The sequence below is a fragment of the Nerophis ophidion genome, linkage group LG08 (genome assembly GCF_033978795.1).
Source record: "Nerophis ophidion isolate RoL-2023_Sa linkage group LG08, RoL_Noph_v1.0, whole genome shotgun sequence".
Classification (NCBI taxonomy): Eukaryota; Metazoa; Chordata; class Actinopteri; order Syngnathiformes; family Syngnathidae; genus Nerophis; species Nerophis ophidion.
In genome coordinates, this window is record NC_084618.1 from 62123951 (window position 1) to 62142577 (window position 18627).

Here is an 18627-nt window from a genome sequence, read left to right on the forward strand (position 1 = left end):
GGGGCGGCATAGCTCGGTTGGTAGAGTGGCCGTGTCAGCGACTTGAGGGTTGCAGGTTCGATTCCCGCTTCCGCCATCCTAGTCCCTGTCGTTGTGTCCTTGGGCAAGGCTGGTTTAAATGTAACTTAGATATTGGGTTCCACTATGTAAAGCGCTTTGAGTCACTAGAGAAAAGCGCTATATAAATATAATTCACTTCACTTCAGATCTTAACTATACTCTTAATTATATCTTCGAAATCAACCGATACCGATATATACAGACGTGGAACTCAATCAATCAATGTTTATTTATATAGCCCTAAATCACTAGTGTCTCAAAGGGCTGCACAAACCACAACACAAACCACAACGACATCCTCGGTAGAGCCCACATAAGGGCAAGGAAAATTCACCCCAGTGGGACGTCGGTGACAGTGACAATGATGACTATGAGAAACCTTGGAGAGGACCGCATATGTGGGCAACCCCCCTCCTCCCCCCTTAATAATAATGACAAATTAAGAGCCATTATTATTCCTAATTTTGGTGTGATGCCCCGCAGGATTTTTTAAACAATGTAGCAAGGTTTTCCAAAATAAATCAACTCAAGTTATGGAAAAAAAAATGCCAACCTGGCACTGCCATATTTATTATTGAAGTCACAAAGTGCATTATTTTTTAAAACATGCTTCTTAACAGCAGCTTGGAATTTGGGACATGCTTTCCCTGAGAGAGCATGAGAAGGTTGAGGTGGGCGGGGTTGAGGTGGGGTGGTAGCGGAAGGTGTATATTGTAGCGTCCCGGAAGAGTTAGTGCTGCAAGGGGTTCTGGGTATTTGTTCTGTTGTGTCTATGTTGTGATACGTGCGGATGTTCTCCCGGAATGTGTTTGTCATTCTTGTTTAGTGTGGGTTCACAGTGTGGCGCACATTTGTAACAATGTTCAAATTGTTTATACGGCCACCCTCAGTGTGATCTGTGTGGCTGGTGATCAAGTATGCGTTGCATTCACTTGTGTGTGTGAAAAGCCCTAAATATCATCTGACTGGCCGGCACGTAGAGGTGGTGCCTTCAAGGTTTATTGGCGCTCTGTTCTTCTCCCTACGTCCGTATACACAGCGGCGTTTTAAAAAGTCATTTTTTAAAACTGATACCGATAATTTTGAAACCGATACCGATCATTTCCGATATAATATTTTAAAGCACAATATCGGTAGCGCGATATTATTGGACATCTTCAGTTTTTTTCTTTCATCTCCATTCTGGTTGTTGAAGCAAACTACTTAACAGAGGCAAGTCTGTCGAGCCCTGCCCTTTAGGTGCCAAAATTGTGTACAAATCAGTTATTTCAGTAATTACACTCAACGTACGCTTTATTTGACAACAATATCTGTTCTTGTGTTGTTCGTGAAATTGTCTACTCGGTCGGCAAGGTGCATTGAGTGGTGACTCTCACCTCCAGTTTGCCGCCCCAACGGGAGGTTGCCAAAACTTGGTACACTGTTTGAGAATTTGCATCTTTAGTGTTAGTCCAATTCTCAAAGTGAGGCTTCAGTGTCAACCGATCAAAAGTGCACCTTGTCTTCTTACCAGGGTGCCAAGATGTGATGGGAGAACGGGGTTGGTTGTCACACTTCTTTACTGTGGAGTGAATTGCTCACGATCAATATTCATTCCTGCATGAAATTGAAGCATAAGGTGTTATCTTGAAATGATTATCCCTTTTCTGTAACAAAGGGATGAATCAACTTCCATCAGAGACACACCTTCACGGGGATGGTTTACACACACACTGTGGGGTTGGTTGTCACAATATTATTTTAATGGCAATTTTTATATTTTAAAGGTACTAAATCTATTACTTCAATTGTTTGTGTTATGGCTGTGGTTTGGATTTATTTCAAACCTACAGTACAGGCCAAAAGTTTGGACACACCTCATTTAATATTTTATTTTCATGATTATTTACATTGTAGATTGTCACTGAAGGCAACACAATTATGAATGAACATATATAGAGTTATGTGCTTAACATCCATCCATCTATTTTCTACCGCTTATTACCTTTGGGGGTCGCGGGGGGCGCGGGTGCTTATCTCAGCTACAATCGGGCGGAAAGCGTTGTACACCCTGGACAAGTCGCCACCTCATTGCAGATGTACCTAACATAAAAGGTGAAATAACTGAAAACATGTTTTATATCCTAGTGTCTTCAAAATAGCCACACTTTGCTCAGATTACTGCTGTGCACACTCTTGGCATTCTCTCGATGAGCTCCAAGCTCACCTGTCAAGTGAAAACCATTTCAGGTGACTACCTCTTGTAGCTCATCAAGAGAATGCCAAGAGTGTGCGAAAAAGTAATCAGAGCAAAGGGTGGCTATTTTGAAGAAACTAGAATATAAAACAGTTATTTCACCTTTTTTTGTTAAAGGGGAACATTATCACAATTTCAGAAGGGTTAAAACCAATAAAAATCAGTTCCAAGTGGATTATTTTATTTTTTGAAATTATTTTCAAAATTTTACCCGTCCCGGAATATCCCTAAAAAAGCTTTAAAGTGCCTGATTTTCGCTATCTGCGAAGCCACTGTCCATTTTCCTGTGACGTCATCCATTGATTCCAATACAAACAACATGGCGGATACCACAGCAAGATATAGCGACTATAGCTCGGATTCAGACTCGGATTTCAGCGGCTTAAGCGATTCAACAGATTACGCATGTATTGAAACGGATGGTTGGAGTATGGAGGCAGATAGACAAAATGAAATTGAAGAAGAAACTGAAGCTATTGAGCGAATAGCTATTGATGCTATTCGGCCATGTTTGCCTTAGTATCGCCGGTAAAATGTGCGGACCAAACGATCGGGACTTTCGCATTGACACTGGAGCAACTTAAATCCGCCGATTGGTAAGTGTTTGTTTGGCATTTAATGTGGGTGGAGGGAAACGCTGGATGCAAATACAACTACAAATGTACATACAGCTAGCCTAAATAGCATGTTAACATCGATTAGCCGGCAGTCATACCGCGACCAAATATGTCTGATTAGCACATAAGTCAATAACACCAACAAAACTCACCTTTGTGATTTCTTTGACTTTATCGTTGGAAACGCATCTGCTTTGAGTGTCGCAGGATATCCACACGTTTCTCTGTGCCATGTCTGTCGTAGCATCGCCGGTAAAATGTGCAGACCAAACGATCGGGACTTTCGCATCTTGTGACACTGGAGCAACTTAAATCTGTCGATTGGTAAGTGTTTGTTTGGCATTAAATGTGAATGGAGGGAAAGGCTAGATGTAAATATAGCTACAAATGACTCATAACGATGCAATATGTACATACAGCTAGCCTAAATAGCATGTTAGCATCGATTAGCATGCCGTGTTAATCGATGCACACTCCACGTAAATCAACTTGAATCCGTCCCTGATCGTGTTGTTACACCCTCCGACAACACACCGACGAGGCCTGATGTCTCCAAGGTACCGGAAAACAGTCGAAAAAACGGAAAATAACAGAGCTGATTTGACTTGCCGCGTGTAATGTGGTGGAGAAAATGGCGGTTGACTACTTAGGTGATGTCACGTTTTGACGTCATCGCTCCGAGAGCAAATAATAGAAAGGCGTTTAATTCGCCAAAATTCACCCATCTAGAGTTCGGAAATCGGTTAAAAAAATATATGGTCTTTTTTCTGCAACATCAAGGTATATATTGACGCTTACATAGGTCTGGTGATGATGTTCCCCTTTTAGTACATAACTCCACATGCGTTCATTCATAGTTGTGATGCCTTCAGTGACAATCTACAATGTAAATAGGCATAATATAATTGAAATAGAAGGTGTGTCCAAACTTTTGGCTTGTACTGTACATAGTTACAATATTCTTTAAAACATGTTGAAAAAAAAAGTAGGGATAATCAAAGCTTATTCATTCGTACCCCTTTTCCATCTTTATAGCAATTTCTACAGTTCACAAACTGAACAAAAGTGAGAGTCAACGCTGTGAAACGCACAAAAGGGGTATGATTAAACGAGCTCTGCTTCTTCCTACTTCATTTTTGAACATGTTGAAATGTGTCTCCTCAGAGGTTTCTCATTGAATCCCATAGGGTTGAGTTTTTTTCTTGCCCTGATGTGGGATCTGAGGATGTCGTTGTGGCTTGTGCAGCCCTTTGAGACGCTTGTGATTTAGGGCTATATAAATAAACTTTGATTGATTGATTGATTGAAGAGAAGTTGGTTTTACATAATAGGAAACCTTAAGAAGTGAAGTGAAGTGAAGTGAATTACATTTATATAGCGCTTTTCTGTAGTGACTCAAAGCGCTTTACATAGTGAAACCCAATATCCAAGTTACATTTAAACCAATGTGGGTGGCACTGGGAGCAGGTGGGTAAAGTGTATTTCCCAAGGACACAACGGCAGTGACTAGGATGGCGGAAGCGGGAATTGAACCTGCAACCCTCAAGTTGCTGGCACGGCCGCTCTACCAACCAAACTATGCCGAAGTAATAAGAGGAGTATTCATTCATAGAGTCTTTGCTTGAAAGGATTCTTCATTCATTATTGTTAGTATTATCAAATTACAATGTCATTCTTTTTGGATAGTTTTAGTTACATAAATTCACCAAAACGTCACCGTGGAGTTATTGAGTCTGTTTAGCTGATTGGAGAGCTACCCTACGCAGCTAGTGGGTCCCTGACGATGACTTCTCTTTTGTCTGATGAGCTGTTTTACTGCCTACTGACAGGCGCCATTTTAAACTATCCATCCATCCATTCATTTTCTACCGCTTATTCCCTTTCGGGGTCGCGGGGGGCGCTGGCGCCTATCTCAGCTACAATCGGGCGGAAGGCGGGGTACACCCTGGACAAGTCGCCACCTCATCGCAGGGCCAACACAGATAGACAGACAACATTCACACTCACATTCACACACTAGGGCCAATTTAGTGTTGCCAATCAACCTATCCCCAGGTGCATGTCTTTGGAAGTGGGAGGAAGCCGGAGTACCCGGAGGGAACCCACGCATTCACGGGGAGAACATGCAAACTCCACACAGAAAGATCCAGAGCCTGGATTTGAACCCAGGACTGCAGGACCTTCGTATTGTGAGGCAGACGCACTAACCCCTCTGCCACCGTGAAGCCCATTTTAAACTAATTCATAAACATTTACAAAATAAATTTGTACCAGTATATATGTTTGTAGTCCGGTGCGGCTAATATATGTCAATATTTATTTTGTCTAAAATTTGCGGTTTAAATACTGGTGTGCTCTACAGCGCAGAAAGACACAAAACAAGCCAGGAACATGAACAGGAAAAACATATTTAGGCCACGTGATTAATGTGAGAACCAACCCCAAAGAGACTGTGACAAACAACTGGAATTTATTGCTAGCATCAAGACTAACAACTAGTTAACTAGCTGATGAGAATATATACCACAGCTTTCCATTTACGGTACACGTTTAAAGGGTAAAAATTGTTTAGTTAAAAAGCCTCCTCAACTGTACCGATCAGTGGTGCCAGAAATTGTAACAAAGTGCACCACTGAACCTTTTACAACATAATCGCCAACATTAAATACTACAGTGATTCATTCTGACTGTCAACCAACCAATTTGGCCACGTCATGACCACTAATTCAGCTAAACAGAGCAAAGTAGAAGAAACGGAGCAGCTGAAACATCATCGTAGGCTGTAATAATATTCTCTATACTGTACATTCTGCCATGTCATGTTGAGTTGCTACATACAATGCAGTGACCTGACAAGTGACCTAAACCCCTGATTTTAGCAAAAGAGATACAGCTACATCGTTGAACTACCTGATAGTATAGAGCACTTTTTTTTTTTTTTTTAAATACCAAATCTATCTACAATATTGAGTACCCTTTAGAAACATCTTGTGCTTTTTCAGTGTTGGAAACGCACACACTCACAAGTAGAACATTGTACATTGTGCTGTAACAATGTACAGTCCCAGCAGTCCAACACAATAGATTTACTGGAATGGATTCTAACAAAACAGGAAGTGATCCACTGGAGGGTCCTGAGGTGAGTCTTTTAGTCTACATGACAACATCTCCCTTACGATCTGCTACTTTTTTTGTTGGGAACGTGCTGGATGTCTTTGATCAGGGGTGTCCAAAATTTTGTCCAGCCAGGTCCCGTCAATTGGCTGAACGGCTGGGGGGGACCCACATTGATGGATTGTGTACATTAAAGATGCTCAAAGAAAACTGGTGTACTATCTAACCAAGCTGGACAAAACATCCACGTTAGCTTTGTGTTATAGGTGACAAAGAGAATTACTCTAATACGTAATAACTTGGGCTGTCAGAAATAAAAAAAACTTCAATCAAAGAACCGCTGACAGTCACACACACACTAGGTGTGGTGAAATTACTCTTTGCATTGGACCCATCCCCTTGTTCCACCCCCTGGGAGATGAGGGGAGCAGTGAGCAGCGGCGGTGGCCACACACAGGAATCATTTTGATGATTTAACCCAAAATTCCAACCCTAGATGCTGAGCGCCAAGCAAGGGAGGTAATGGGTTCCATTTTTTCTAGTCTTTGGTATGACTCGGCCGGGGTTTGAACTCCCGACCTACCGATCTCAGGGCGGACACTCTAACCACAAGGCCACTGAGCAGGCAAATCATGTGTTTATATTGCATTAATCATTGGGGATGCTATAAAATAATATTATTTAGATAACACTTTAGTATGGGGAACATTGATAAGTACTTAATAATGACTAATTAAGAGCCAATATGTTCCTAATTTGTATGTTAATAAGCCACTAATTAATGGTGAATATGTTCCCCATACGAAAGTGTTACCCTCTAACCCTAACCCTAACCTCAACCCGAACCCTAACCAAATAACTCTAAATTAAGTCTTTGTTCGTTAGAATATGTTCCCCTAATGTCCAAATAACTCTAAATTAAGTATTTGTTACTTAGAATATGTTCCCCATACTAAAGTGTTACCCTTATTTATTCTGATTCCAAATCGATTCTAAATTTTCAAATATTGATGTAATTTTTTGTTTTTTAAATAAATTTAAAAAAATACTTATACGCTGTGCTTGTACGTCAGCAACCAAAAGGAAGTTCTGTAACCTGTAACCTCGTTTGAAAAGTTTTTTATCATAATTACTATGCCAAATAATACATTGTGAGAATATGTTGGAATCAAGAATTGTGTTTTGTCTTAGTTTTTTTGCTGCAGCTGATAGGTATACTGTAATATTGTACATGGTAATTGAGATTTGTTATATATTGTATATATTAAATACAAATATGATATAATTTATTAGTATATATTATATACTGTATATATAATATGTATGTATTACATATACCGTATTTCCTTGAATTGCCGCAGGGCATATAGTATGCGCCTTCCTTGAATTACTGCCGGGTCAAAATAATTAGCGCATGCTTAGTATTACCGCCTGGTCAAAATCGTGACATCACGAGTGACACTTCCCCTGTCATCATTTTCAAAATGGAGGAGGCTGATTTCAATACCGGTAATTTGAAATTGCATAAAGGGAAGAAGATTAAGAGCTATTAAGTAGGATTTAAGGTCTAAGCTTACATCACACTCAAATTTTTACTGCATACCTTTGGTAAGTGCCGGAGTGAGAAGAGGTTTTAAAATAATTAGCGCATGCTTACCTTTACCGCATGCCTTTGGTAAGCACAGGGGTGAGAGGAGGTTTTAAATTAATTAGCGCCCCGGCGGCAATTCAAGGAAATGCGGTATGTTACTATGGTACATCTTTAGTCTACTTTATACCTGCATTGTTCTTTCCATCCTTACCCTTTCCATACTTTGTAACCGAGCTACTGTGTGGAACAATTTCCATTGTGGATCAATAAAAATTGTGTAAGTCGAAGTGTTGAATTGAGACTCGATTCTGAACCGAATCATCACCCCAAGAACGGAAATCCGATCTAATCTTGAGCTTCTGAAATATTCCTACCTCCATTACCCATGTATGTATAGAAGAGGAATAATACCATTATCTTTTGAAACAATACATTTGTGTCTAAATGTTGTGGTCTTTTTTTAAATGAATATGCATTTGTAAGTTCATTGAAATTATGCCTGCGGGTAAAACATGTGATTAATCATCATTAATCCAAACTGTAAATTTAAAAAAAAATAATAATCTTGTAACAGCACTACTAAGAGCATATGCAATGAATTAATTTTTTAATTTTACAATCTGTCCAGTGGCAATAGAAAAAGAAAAATTGGACCCCGGGCCGCACTTTGGACACCCCTGTGAGGAGGAGTCGTGGTAATGTATCATGTGATCTTAGCACCACCATGTTGTGTCGACTGCTAAAACGCTTGTCAGGAATGTGCTGCCAAGTCTGCCGAAGATCTTCATCCGTCTTTGGCCATGGCCCTAAAATAGACGGTCCAGGTCCAACCTGCTTGATGATGACTGATCCGGAGCTTCTCTTTATTACCAGGAGTCCCTTCACACCTTGCCATTACTGTGGAAGGCCATCAAGTATGGTCCCACACAGATTTCATTACCAGGAGTCCCTTCACACCTTGCTTTCCCTGTGAAAAGCCATCAAGTGTGGTCACACACAGATTTCAATGGCGGTCGCCATGACCATCTGGCTTTTGTTCTTGTCCCGGCCCGGAGACTGGTGCTGTCCAGACTCCTCTCTGGGTGACAACGGATCGGAGAGAACGCTCCGTTTGAGAGGTGCCGGGCGAAGGCGGGCGCTTCCAGGAGGCGTGGAAGGCTCCGGTTGTCTGTGGGTGGCGTGCGAGGAGGAAGAAGATGATGATGTGCAGTTGCCGGTGCACACCCCCGAGCTCGACCTTTCACCTCTTTTGGCGCGGTAGGACGCTCTGCGCCGGAGCTCGCTCACCAGCTCGTATTTGACAAAACAGAAGACGTCTTTGACACCGCAACGCTTTTCTGGCTCGGCAGCGAGGAGCCTCTGAAACATGCGCAGGGCGTCGTCGGTAAAGCGGCGCCACTGCGACGGGTACGTCCCCACCGGGCACCCCGCTTTCTGCCAACGCCTGAACTCCTCATAGAACGTGTCGGCCGGGAGTGCCGCCTCCCAGGGGAAGTTGCCCGTCAGCATACAGAAGACCAGTACGCCGAAAGCCCACACGTCTAGACTGGTGGTCACCAGGAAGCCCTCGGTGCGGCTGGCGCGGCACACCTCGGGCGCCGTGTAGGGAATGGTGCCGCTCACCCTTTTCACGCGGGAGCCCACTCGGCGGGTCATGCCGAAGTCGGCCAGCTTGATGCGGCGACACTCTCGGTCAAACAGCAGCACGTTTTCTGGTTTGACGTCGCGGTGCACCAAGTTTTTACTGTGCATGAAATCCAGGGCCAAACCAAGTTGTTGCATGCAGCGTTTCACCATTTCCTCTGGCAGACCCACCTGGGAAGAAGAACACGGATTGATCGCTCAGATAAAGAATACATGGCAATTAAGAAATCATAACATTTATTAGATTAAAACAGCATCTTAAGCCGCATCTTAATGACTGTTAGAGTCAAACATTTCAAGCCACTTAAAAAGCTCTTTAAACCAGTGGTCCCCAACCTTTTTGTATCCGCGGACGCTTAATAATTTGTCCCGGCCCATGGGTGGGGGGGAGATCCTTTTTTTTTTTCTTTCATGTTTTTGTCATGAAAAAGGGAGGTTTTTGTGGTTGGTGCACTAATTGTAAGTGTATGTTGTGTTTTTTATGTTGGTTTAATAAAAAATAAAAATAAAAATTTATTTTTATTTTTATTTATTTTTTTTAATAAAAATTAATAAAAAATTATTCTGCGGTCCGGTGGTTGAGGACCACCGCTTTAAACAATCAACTGCTCTCTATTGCAGTGATAGTCAGAACTTATGTACTATCCCTTTAAGGGGCGGGTAAATGAGGTCGGAACTATGTCCCACTCTCCCGTGTGGAGGGGGTCCGGTCCGATCCGGTGGCCATGTACTGCTCGCCTGTGTATCGGCTGGGGACATCTCTGCGCTGCTGGTCCGCCTACGCTTGGGATGGTTTCCTGCTGGCTCCGCTGTGAACGGGACTCTCGCTGCTGTGTCTTGGATCCTCTTTGGACTGGACTCTCGCGACTGTGTTGTATCCATTGTGGATTGAACTTTCACAGTATCATGTTAGACCCGCTCGACATCCATTGCTTTCCTCCTCTCTAAGGTTCTCATAGTCATCATTGTCACCGACGTCCCACTGGGTCATTATTGTCACCAATGTCCCACTGGGTGTGAGTTTTCCTTGCCCTTATGTGGGCCTACCGAGGATGTCGTGGTGGTTTGTGCAGCCCTTTGAGACACTAGTGATTTAGGGCTATATAAGTAAACATTGATTGATTGAAAGGATAGAGCAAGGGACCCCACATTTTTACCTACTCAGTGGCCTAGTGGTTAGAGTGTCCGCCCTGAGATCAATAGGTTGTGAGTTCAAACCCCGGCCGAGTCATACCATAGACTATAAAAAAATGGGACCCATTGCATCCCTGCTTGGCACTCAGCATCAACGGTTGGAATTGGGGGTTAAATCACCATTAATGATTCCTGGGCACGGCACCGCTGCTGCCTACTGCTCCCGTCACTTCCCAGGTGATTAACAAGGGGATGGGTCAAATGCAGAGGACAAATTTCACCACACCTAGTGTGTGTGTGTGACAATCATTGGTACTTTAACTTTAACTTTTTAGAGTACAAAAAGGAGTTGAGTCCCATACCACCATATTATAAAGTATTGTAGATCATTTCATTTGATAGATGGCAACTACCTTTATTTCCGGACAACAAAGCATTACTTTTTTCCCACGCTTTGAAGCTTGAACCCTGCGCTTTATACAATGCTGCGGATAATTTATGGATTTTCTGAGTTCACAATATTCACATCAGACCAATTAAATTGCCGAACGGGTCACAGTGGACCAATTAAATAATTCACCTTACATCAAACGCACTCACTAGATCGTCAAGTCAGTTAGCGCTTTATGGACTCACCCTCTTCATGGAAAAGAAACGACAAATTGCGCAAAGCACAGCCCTAAAGCCGAAAAAGAAAAACGGAACGAAAACCCACCTCCACAATCCGCCGAAGAAGACAACGCAGAACTATAAGATGAAAGGGCAAAGTGTAAACTAGGCTTAGAAAAGTCCGGCTGAGGCAACCCCGACTCCCCTCAACTTCGACACTGAGGAAGATGAACTCACGGGAGGACCAGGCTCGATGACTTATAATGCGGACCAATTATAGGGCACATTAAAGGTGTCATATTATTTAAATTTATTTTCTGAATGTAAAACACTTGTGGTCTACATAACATGTAATGGTGGTTCTTTGGTCAAACTGTTGCATAGATTATGTTTTACAGATCATATTGAAGCCGCTTTCTGACAGTCGCTTCAGGATACGCCGTTTTGTGGGCGGTCTTATTTATGTGGCTCACCTTCGGCAGCGTCTTCTCCCCATCATCTTGGTTGTAGCGGTGTAGCGTGCAAGGACGGTAGTGGAAGAAGTGTCAAAAGTTGGCGATAACTGTTTTGATGACTCTCAGACTCTACTTAAATCAATAACGGAGCAGCATCTCCTCATCCGGAAACAACAAATGTGTCCCGTGAAAAAACATTTGACCGGAACTCTCTAATAACTAAAGTTCCCTGGGGGAATAATGTAAATCCACTACACCGGTATGTTTTAGTGCTTTGACGGCGAGTTTACTGACAGATATAAGTAAGAAGTTTACACATTTTTGTATTAGAAATGGTAACAGCGGAGGATGAATGTCCCATAACAAGAAGATAGAGAAAAAGAAGAAGCTTATCGACTGCGTTGTCGACACGGACTGCAAAGACGGACTCGCGCAATTTTTCAGGATTTATGCACACCCTAAATACAGATCAGCAGGTACCAGAAGGTAAGAAAAGTTGCTTTGGCATAATATTGCAAAACAAAACGCCAAATAATGTCTTACCTTATACACACACCATAATAATACTCATATGTTTAAAGCGCAGACAATCCATCTAGCGGTGCGGTTTCATAGCTTTCCAACGTCGTACTAAAACATTTTGATAATTTTTTTTGCGCGCCATGTGTAATGTTCTATATTTTCAATGGAACATATAAAATGTTGGTGTTGTTTACTTGAGTCATATTGCAGTCTAGACGTATCTCTTATGTTTGACTGCCATCTACTGGGCACACTTATCATTAAACCATGTACTGAATAAAATTGCTTCGAAGGTCGGTAAGGAGAACCAGAATTATTCCGAAATATAGGCGCACCGGGTTATAAGGTGCACTGACGAGTTTGAGGGGGGAAAAAAGGTATTTTAAGTGCGCTTTATGGTCCGGAAAATACAGTAGGTTAACTAATTTTGTGCAAATGTTTCAAAATAGAAAAATGACATAATTAGATCAAAAGGGCAGTGAAAGGGTTTAAATAAAATACAATTCAAAATATGACATGTCAGCTAATTTTTCTCAGAACTGAGAGATTTGAGCAAAATATAATTTAAATACAAGAATACAACAACGATGTTTTACATACAGCTTTCTGAGTGTTTACCTTCCAAAAGACTTTGTCATCATGGCGTTACTTAACTGCTATTAAATGTTACATGCCTCAGAGGCTTAAAAACAATCAATGAATAAAATTTACTTGATAAAAAGATTTATTTTCCGAAAGGTGAAATAGTTATTTTTGGTCCATGTTTCACGGTACTCGTTTTAATGAGAAAACCTTGAAGTCTTCTTCCAGCACATCAAGTGAAATAGTTGTAAAGCGAAGTGAGGAGCGCTCACACAGCAACAGAACCGAGAAAAAGGCTGCAGCCCCAGGAGATCTTGTTAAAAGTGTACTGTCTCCAACGTGATTGGAGCAGCTTTGTCGCAGGCAAGACAATGATTGGTGGGGACAGGGATGATGATATTACCTGTGGGGGAATGATGTCGAAAAGGTCCCCGGCGGGGGCATACTCTTGTCCAAATACATAGCTGTCCTCCGTCTCGAAAAGCACGTCCAGGACTTTGATGATAAACGGGCTGGAACTAAGCGAGCCCGTTAGACTGAATTCCCGCAGGAAACTCTTCAGCTTTGTCTTGTTTTTTGTGACAAATTTCAGCGCCATCTTGGTACCTGACGGGGCAAACACAAAGGACTACGTCAATATTCTAAATCAGTGGTTCTCAAACTTTTTTCACCGAGCACCACCTCGAAAAACACTTGGCTCTCTAGTAACCAACATTAAAATATAGTCGCGTAGTAGGCATATGCATTCAGTAGAAACAATCTTACAAGTACATTTTATATGATTGACCACTGTAACATTACACAGTTTGAACAGTAACACTGTGTTTGAATATAGGTGTCGAGACTTGGACTTTGGTGCGGTTTGTTTTCCCGTGGTGCAAAGCGACTAGATCGGACACGATGTGAAGGTAATGACATCTTTTAATCTTAACTCGAAAAAAGGAACAAATGAAAGGCGCTCACAGCGGAGGTACAAAACTTGGCTAAGAAAACAAAAAACTATTACTATAATGTAAACTATGGACATAAAACAAAACTTGTAAACTATGGGATGAATAACAAAAACTTACTTTGAACGAGAAAAGAGTATGAAAAAGCGCAGCATGGATAATCAGCTTGGATAACAAGGGTGTGTAGAAGGTGATGTCGCCAGCCTGACTGCCTGGCAACTACAGGCTTAAATAGTGGTGCAGTGATTGACAGGTGCGTGAGTCGTGAACACATAACAGGTGAAACTAATGAGTTGTCATGGTGACAAAACAAACAAGAGTGCACAATGAGTCCAAAACCAAACAGAACGTGACCACAAAACATGACAATAGGAAAGTAAAACACGGCACTGAAATAATCAATCAAATATTTGGCGTAGCAGTTTGAGAATCTCTGTTCGGAATGTTTTAATTAGTATGACAAATTCTTGCCGTATGTGCTCACCCTGCGTTCTGTGAGCCACCAGGTCCACCTTGCCATAGGTGCCCTTCCCCAGCTCGCGGATATGCTCAAACTGTTTGGCTACATCGGCTGCAGAGAGTGAGGTGATGGCCAGGGCTTGCATGTCCTCCACGGGCACACCTCCACTGCAGGGGGCCGTTTTGGACGTGGGAGAGCCACCGCCGCTGCCCACCCGTCCTGGCCCAGTTGGAGAAAGGGACAGGCTGGCCTTAACGCTGTGCGGCAGACTGTCGAGGGAAGGAAAAAACAGGTATGAGCTCATTGAAAAGCTTATTTTGGTGGTTTATAGTGAATGCAAAGTGGAGATTCAGTTGCAAAAATGTCCTCACTTGACAAATCTCCAGTAGGTCTACTTTTTTCATGTCTTATTAAATTGAGGATTATAGCTCGGTTAGTAAAGTGGCCGTGTCAGCAACTTGAGGCTTGCAGGTTCGATCCCCGCTTCCTTCCGCCATCCTAGTCACTGCCGTTGTGTCCTTGGGCAAGACACTTTACCCACCTGGTCCTAGTGACACCCACACTGGTTTAAATATAACATATATTGGGTTTCACTATGTAAAAGCGCTTCGAGTCACTAGAGAAAATCGCTATATAAATATAATTCACTTCACAAATATGATTCACTTATTTTCTTATCTAATGGGGTAGTTTAAATATGACGCTGTTGCTATGGCAGCTGTTTGTTGAATTTTATAATAAATATACAAACTTAATTTACAAAAGCAGGAAGTCCTTCCTGATATGTGTAACTTCAAAATCTAAATTTGTATTAAAGTGGATAGTTTATGCTGCCCTTTTTTTTTTTTTTTTTTTTTGCTGCAGCTGTTACATATACTGTTATATTGTACATGCTAATTGGGATTTGTTTATATATTGTATATATTATATAACAATGTAATGTAATATAATAATATAATACATCAATATATATTATATTCTGTATATAGTATATTATGCAGCTGAGATGCAACCCACGCGACCCCTAACGGGACAAGCGGTAGGAAATGGATGGATGGATGGATATTACATATATGTTGTACTTCATATTGCTACAATAGTACATTTTCAGTCTACTTTATACGTGCATTATCCTTTCCATCCTTACCTGTTCCATCATTTGTAACTGAGCGACTGTGGAACAAATTCCCTTGTGGATCAATAGTTTGTGTAAGTCTAATGTCTAAGTCAAGTAAATCATTGTAGTTAAGGTGAGGCAAAATTAATGTGAGACTGTTTTTATTTCTCCTTAAACGTGATAGTGAGGCTCTGATGGATTGTAAGTCATTTTGCTGTTAACCACGATGGCAATGACAAGAAGCCCATCAGGCACAATACTTTAAAACAACGTTGAGAACTTGTCCTGACATTGACCAACTCAAACCAAACCTTGGAACAACATCCTTTTGACGATGTTTAATCAATGTTGGGTTCTGATTTTGATTTGACCATTGAATTTTTTGTCATTTCCCAACCAACAACATGGACCCAACGTTAGACACCAACGTTGTCTGAATTTACCAATACAACTATTTTGCAACATTGTTTCAAAGTCCGTTTTAATGGAAAATCAACGTTGGGAAGGGATTCAATTATATTCAATTGGTCTTTGAGTTTTGCGGCACCCTTACGTTCTGACCCTTGTCCTGCCTGCGCACATGTTCCTTATTGTTAATTACCCGTAGTTCTGTTTAGTTCCAACTTGTTTCCTCTTTCATTGTTGGTTCAATAATTTGTGTATGCCAAAGTAAGATGTTGATTCCAACTTTTTCTACTGACTCATACCTAGTTAAATTACAGTACCATCCTATCCTAACTTTGTCTACCGCTTCTGCGTCCTGGGGTCATGTCAACAGCCACAAAGCACTACCATCTCAAATAACATTACATTACATTACATTACAAAGAGTCTGAGACAGGAAGTGTACAGTATTTTCTTCAGTTTATTTTATATATTAACTGTTATTGAGGCATGTAGGTTTTTTTATTCATTATAAATGATATTACATTTCTAATAATAAATATTGAATATTATGTATAGTAGATTGTGTTGTTTTAGTACTAATATTATCAAGTAAATTATCACTAAGAGTGATAATATTAATATCTATATTTAATATTATTAGTAGATGTTTATGAATGACACATGTCTTTCTTTTAGGTTCTCAAGATTTACATAATTATCATTAGCTAGTTTTCAAGATACCAAATAATGATAATAGTAATAACTTTAACTCGCAGCCATAAGACTTTACAACACCATCCATCCATCCATTTCTACCGCTTATTCCCTTTGGGGTCGCGGGGTCGCTGGTGCCTATCTCAGATACAATCGGGCGGAAGGCGGCGTGCACCCTGGACAAGTCATCGCATCATCGCAGACTTTACAACACCCTAATGTAAATATTATAATTTGTTTTGTTTCTTGGTGTGCAAAATATTTTTAACATATATAGTGTTTCTGTTTTATTATTTGTACATGCTGCCATCATTTAGTGTGCAATATGTGTGTATGTACATAGGTGGTAATTTATTAATATTCCTAATTTTAAGGTTATCATTGTTTTTTTAATCACATTGTACTTTTTTTTACTGTGTGTAAAATCCACACGACAACCACAGGGATAAATAAAGTCTAACCTACCCTATCCTATCCTATAAAGATTCTTGCTGGATAAAAGCCTCCAACTGTTAAAATGCCTTTTTTCCTAGCTAATGTCCACATGATGTAGTTTTCATTGCACATCCCAAAGGAAGACTAAATTTTGTGTTTTAACAGACGCTCATTAACATAAAATCAATTTTGCAGGAGAGTATATATGCGAAGGGAGAGGCCTTTCAGTACATGTATTAGACTTCCTGTGTCCCTCCAGATCACTTTGGCCAGTGTTCACGTGCAGACACGAGCATGAATGATTGGCCTTGCAGCACTTACTGGCACAGAGTAATGGTAAAATCGATAGGAGCAGGTGTGCATATACCGGTAAAGCAGGCCATATGTTTTCCGGGAAGCAAACGCCAATACATGTTGATATCCGTGGCACATTGCAAGGTAAGAATATACCGGCTATGAAATGAAACCATATAAAAATAATCAAGCATCCAATCAACCACGGCACTCCTATCTCATTCAAACCAATGAGATATGATGATATAAGCTCCGATACAAGCAGTCCTGCAGCGTGTTTACTTGTGCAAAGCTGGTCAGACCGTTAACTTCTAAATGTGCTCTGATAAGCACTCTAGGTTGGTCTTTTTTTGCATTCTAGTGAAGTAATTTACAAAAGGTAAACATTAGGGGTATGGGGAAAAATCGATTCGAATACGTTGTGCGATTCAGAATCGATTCTCATTTTTTTTAAATTGATTTTTTTGATTTTTTTTTTTTTTATCAATCCAACAAACCACTACACAGCAATACCATAACAATGCAATCCAATTCCAAAACCAAACCTGACCCAGCAACACTCAGAACTGCAATAAACAGAGCAATTGAGAAGACACAAACACAAAACAGAACAATCCGAAAGTAGTGAAACAAAAATGAATATTATCAACAACGGTATCAATTTTAGTTATAATTTCAGCATAGCAGTGATTGAAAATCCCTCATTGACATTATCATTAGACATTTATGAAAATTAAAAAAAGAACAGTTGTGTCACAGTGGCTTACACTTGCATCGCATCTCATAAGCTTGACAACACATTGTGTCCAATGTTTTCACAAAGATAAAATAAGTCCTATTTTTGGTTCGTTTAATAGTCAAAACAAATTTACATTATTGTAATCAGTTGATAAAACATTGTCCTTTACAATTATAAAAGCTTTTTTTTTTTTAAATCTACTACTCTGCTTGCATGTCAGCAGACTGAGGTAGATCCTGCTGAAATCCTATGTATTGAATGAATACAGAATCATTTTGAATCGGAAAAATATCATTTTTGAATCGAGAATCGAATCGAAAAAATCAATATATTATCGAATCGTGACCCCAAGAATCGATATTTAATCGAATCGTGGGACACCCAAAGATTTGCAGCCCTAGTAAACATGGTAGGCTATAGGCTACTAGCTCTACTAGGAGCTAGTAGCCACACAACAGCTAAGCACACAACAGCACACAAGCTAGACATACATACTAAGTGTACTTAATTGGACAATACTGCAGTCTAAACAGGGCATACTGTAGGTATACATTCACTGTACAAACATACATATACACATACTGTACGTATACATCAGTGACGTGCTGTCAGGGGAGGCAAGTGAGGCAGTGCCTCACCTGCCACCAGGTGGCTTGACAATGAGATGTTCCAAAACAAAGTAATAAAATAAAATAAGTTTTAATATTTCTCTTTTGGTTTATGCTTTTTATATGATTGTGGTGTAGTTCCTGTATATTTTGATAATTGTCATGGTCAAAATCGTGGAAATTCCATGTTTCCTGATCAAAACAATGCAGCAGATGAGAAGTGAGGCAGACACAGGCGGTGCATCCACGGCTACACTGTGGACGTGCGTGCGACGGGGCGCATGCTTATTGCCACGTGGAAAAGGCAGGTCTTGAGGCAGCAAGTACATCTGCCTCAAGGTAGGGGGCAATACATTGTC

The 18627-nt window shown here is 40.8% G+C and overlaps 1 protein-coding gene across 1 annotated transcript in view; it reads right to left on the bottom strand.

The window, feature by feature from the left end:
- Positions 1-513: 513 nt before the first annotated feature.
- Positions 514-18627, bottom strand: part of sbk1 (SH3 domain binding kinase 1) — a 43833-nt gene continuing 25719 nt past the window's right edge. The window contains exons 2-4 of the mRNA XM_061909272.1: positions 13999-14243; positions 12968-13170; positions 514-9433 (exon numbers count right to left, since the gene is read on the bottom strand). Coding sequence (XP_061765256.1) covers positions 8609-9433; positions 12968-13170; positions 13999-14243 — 1273 coding nt within the window. The 3' untranslated portion in view covers positions 514-8608. The remainder of the gene's footprint in view (positions 9434-12967; positions 13171-13998; positions 14244-18627) is intronic.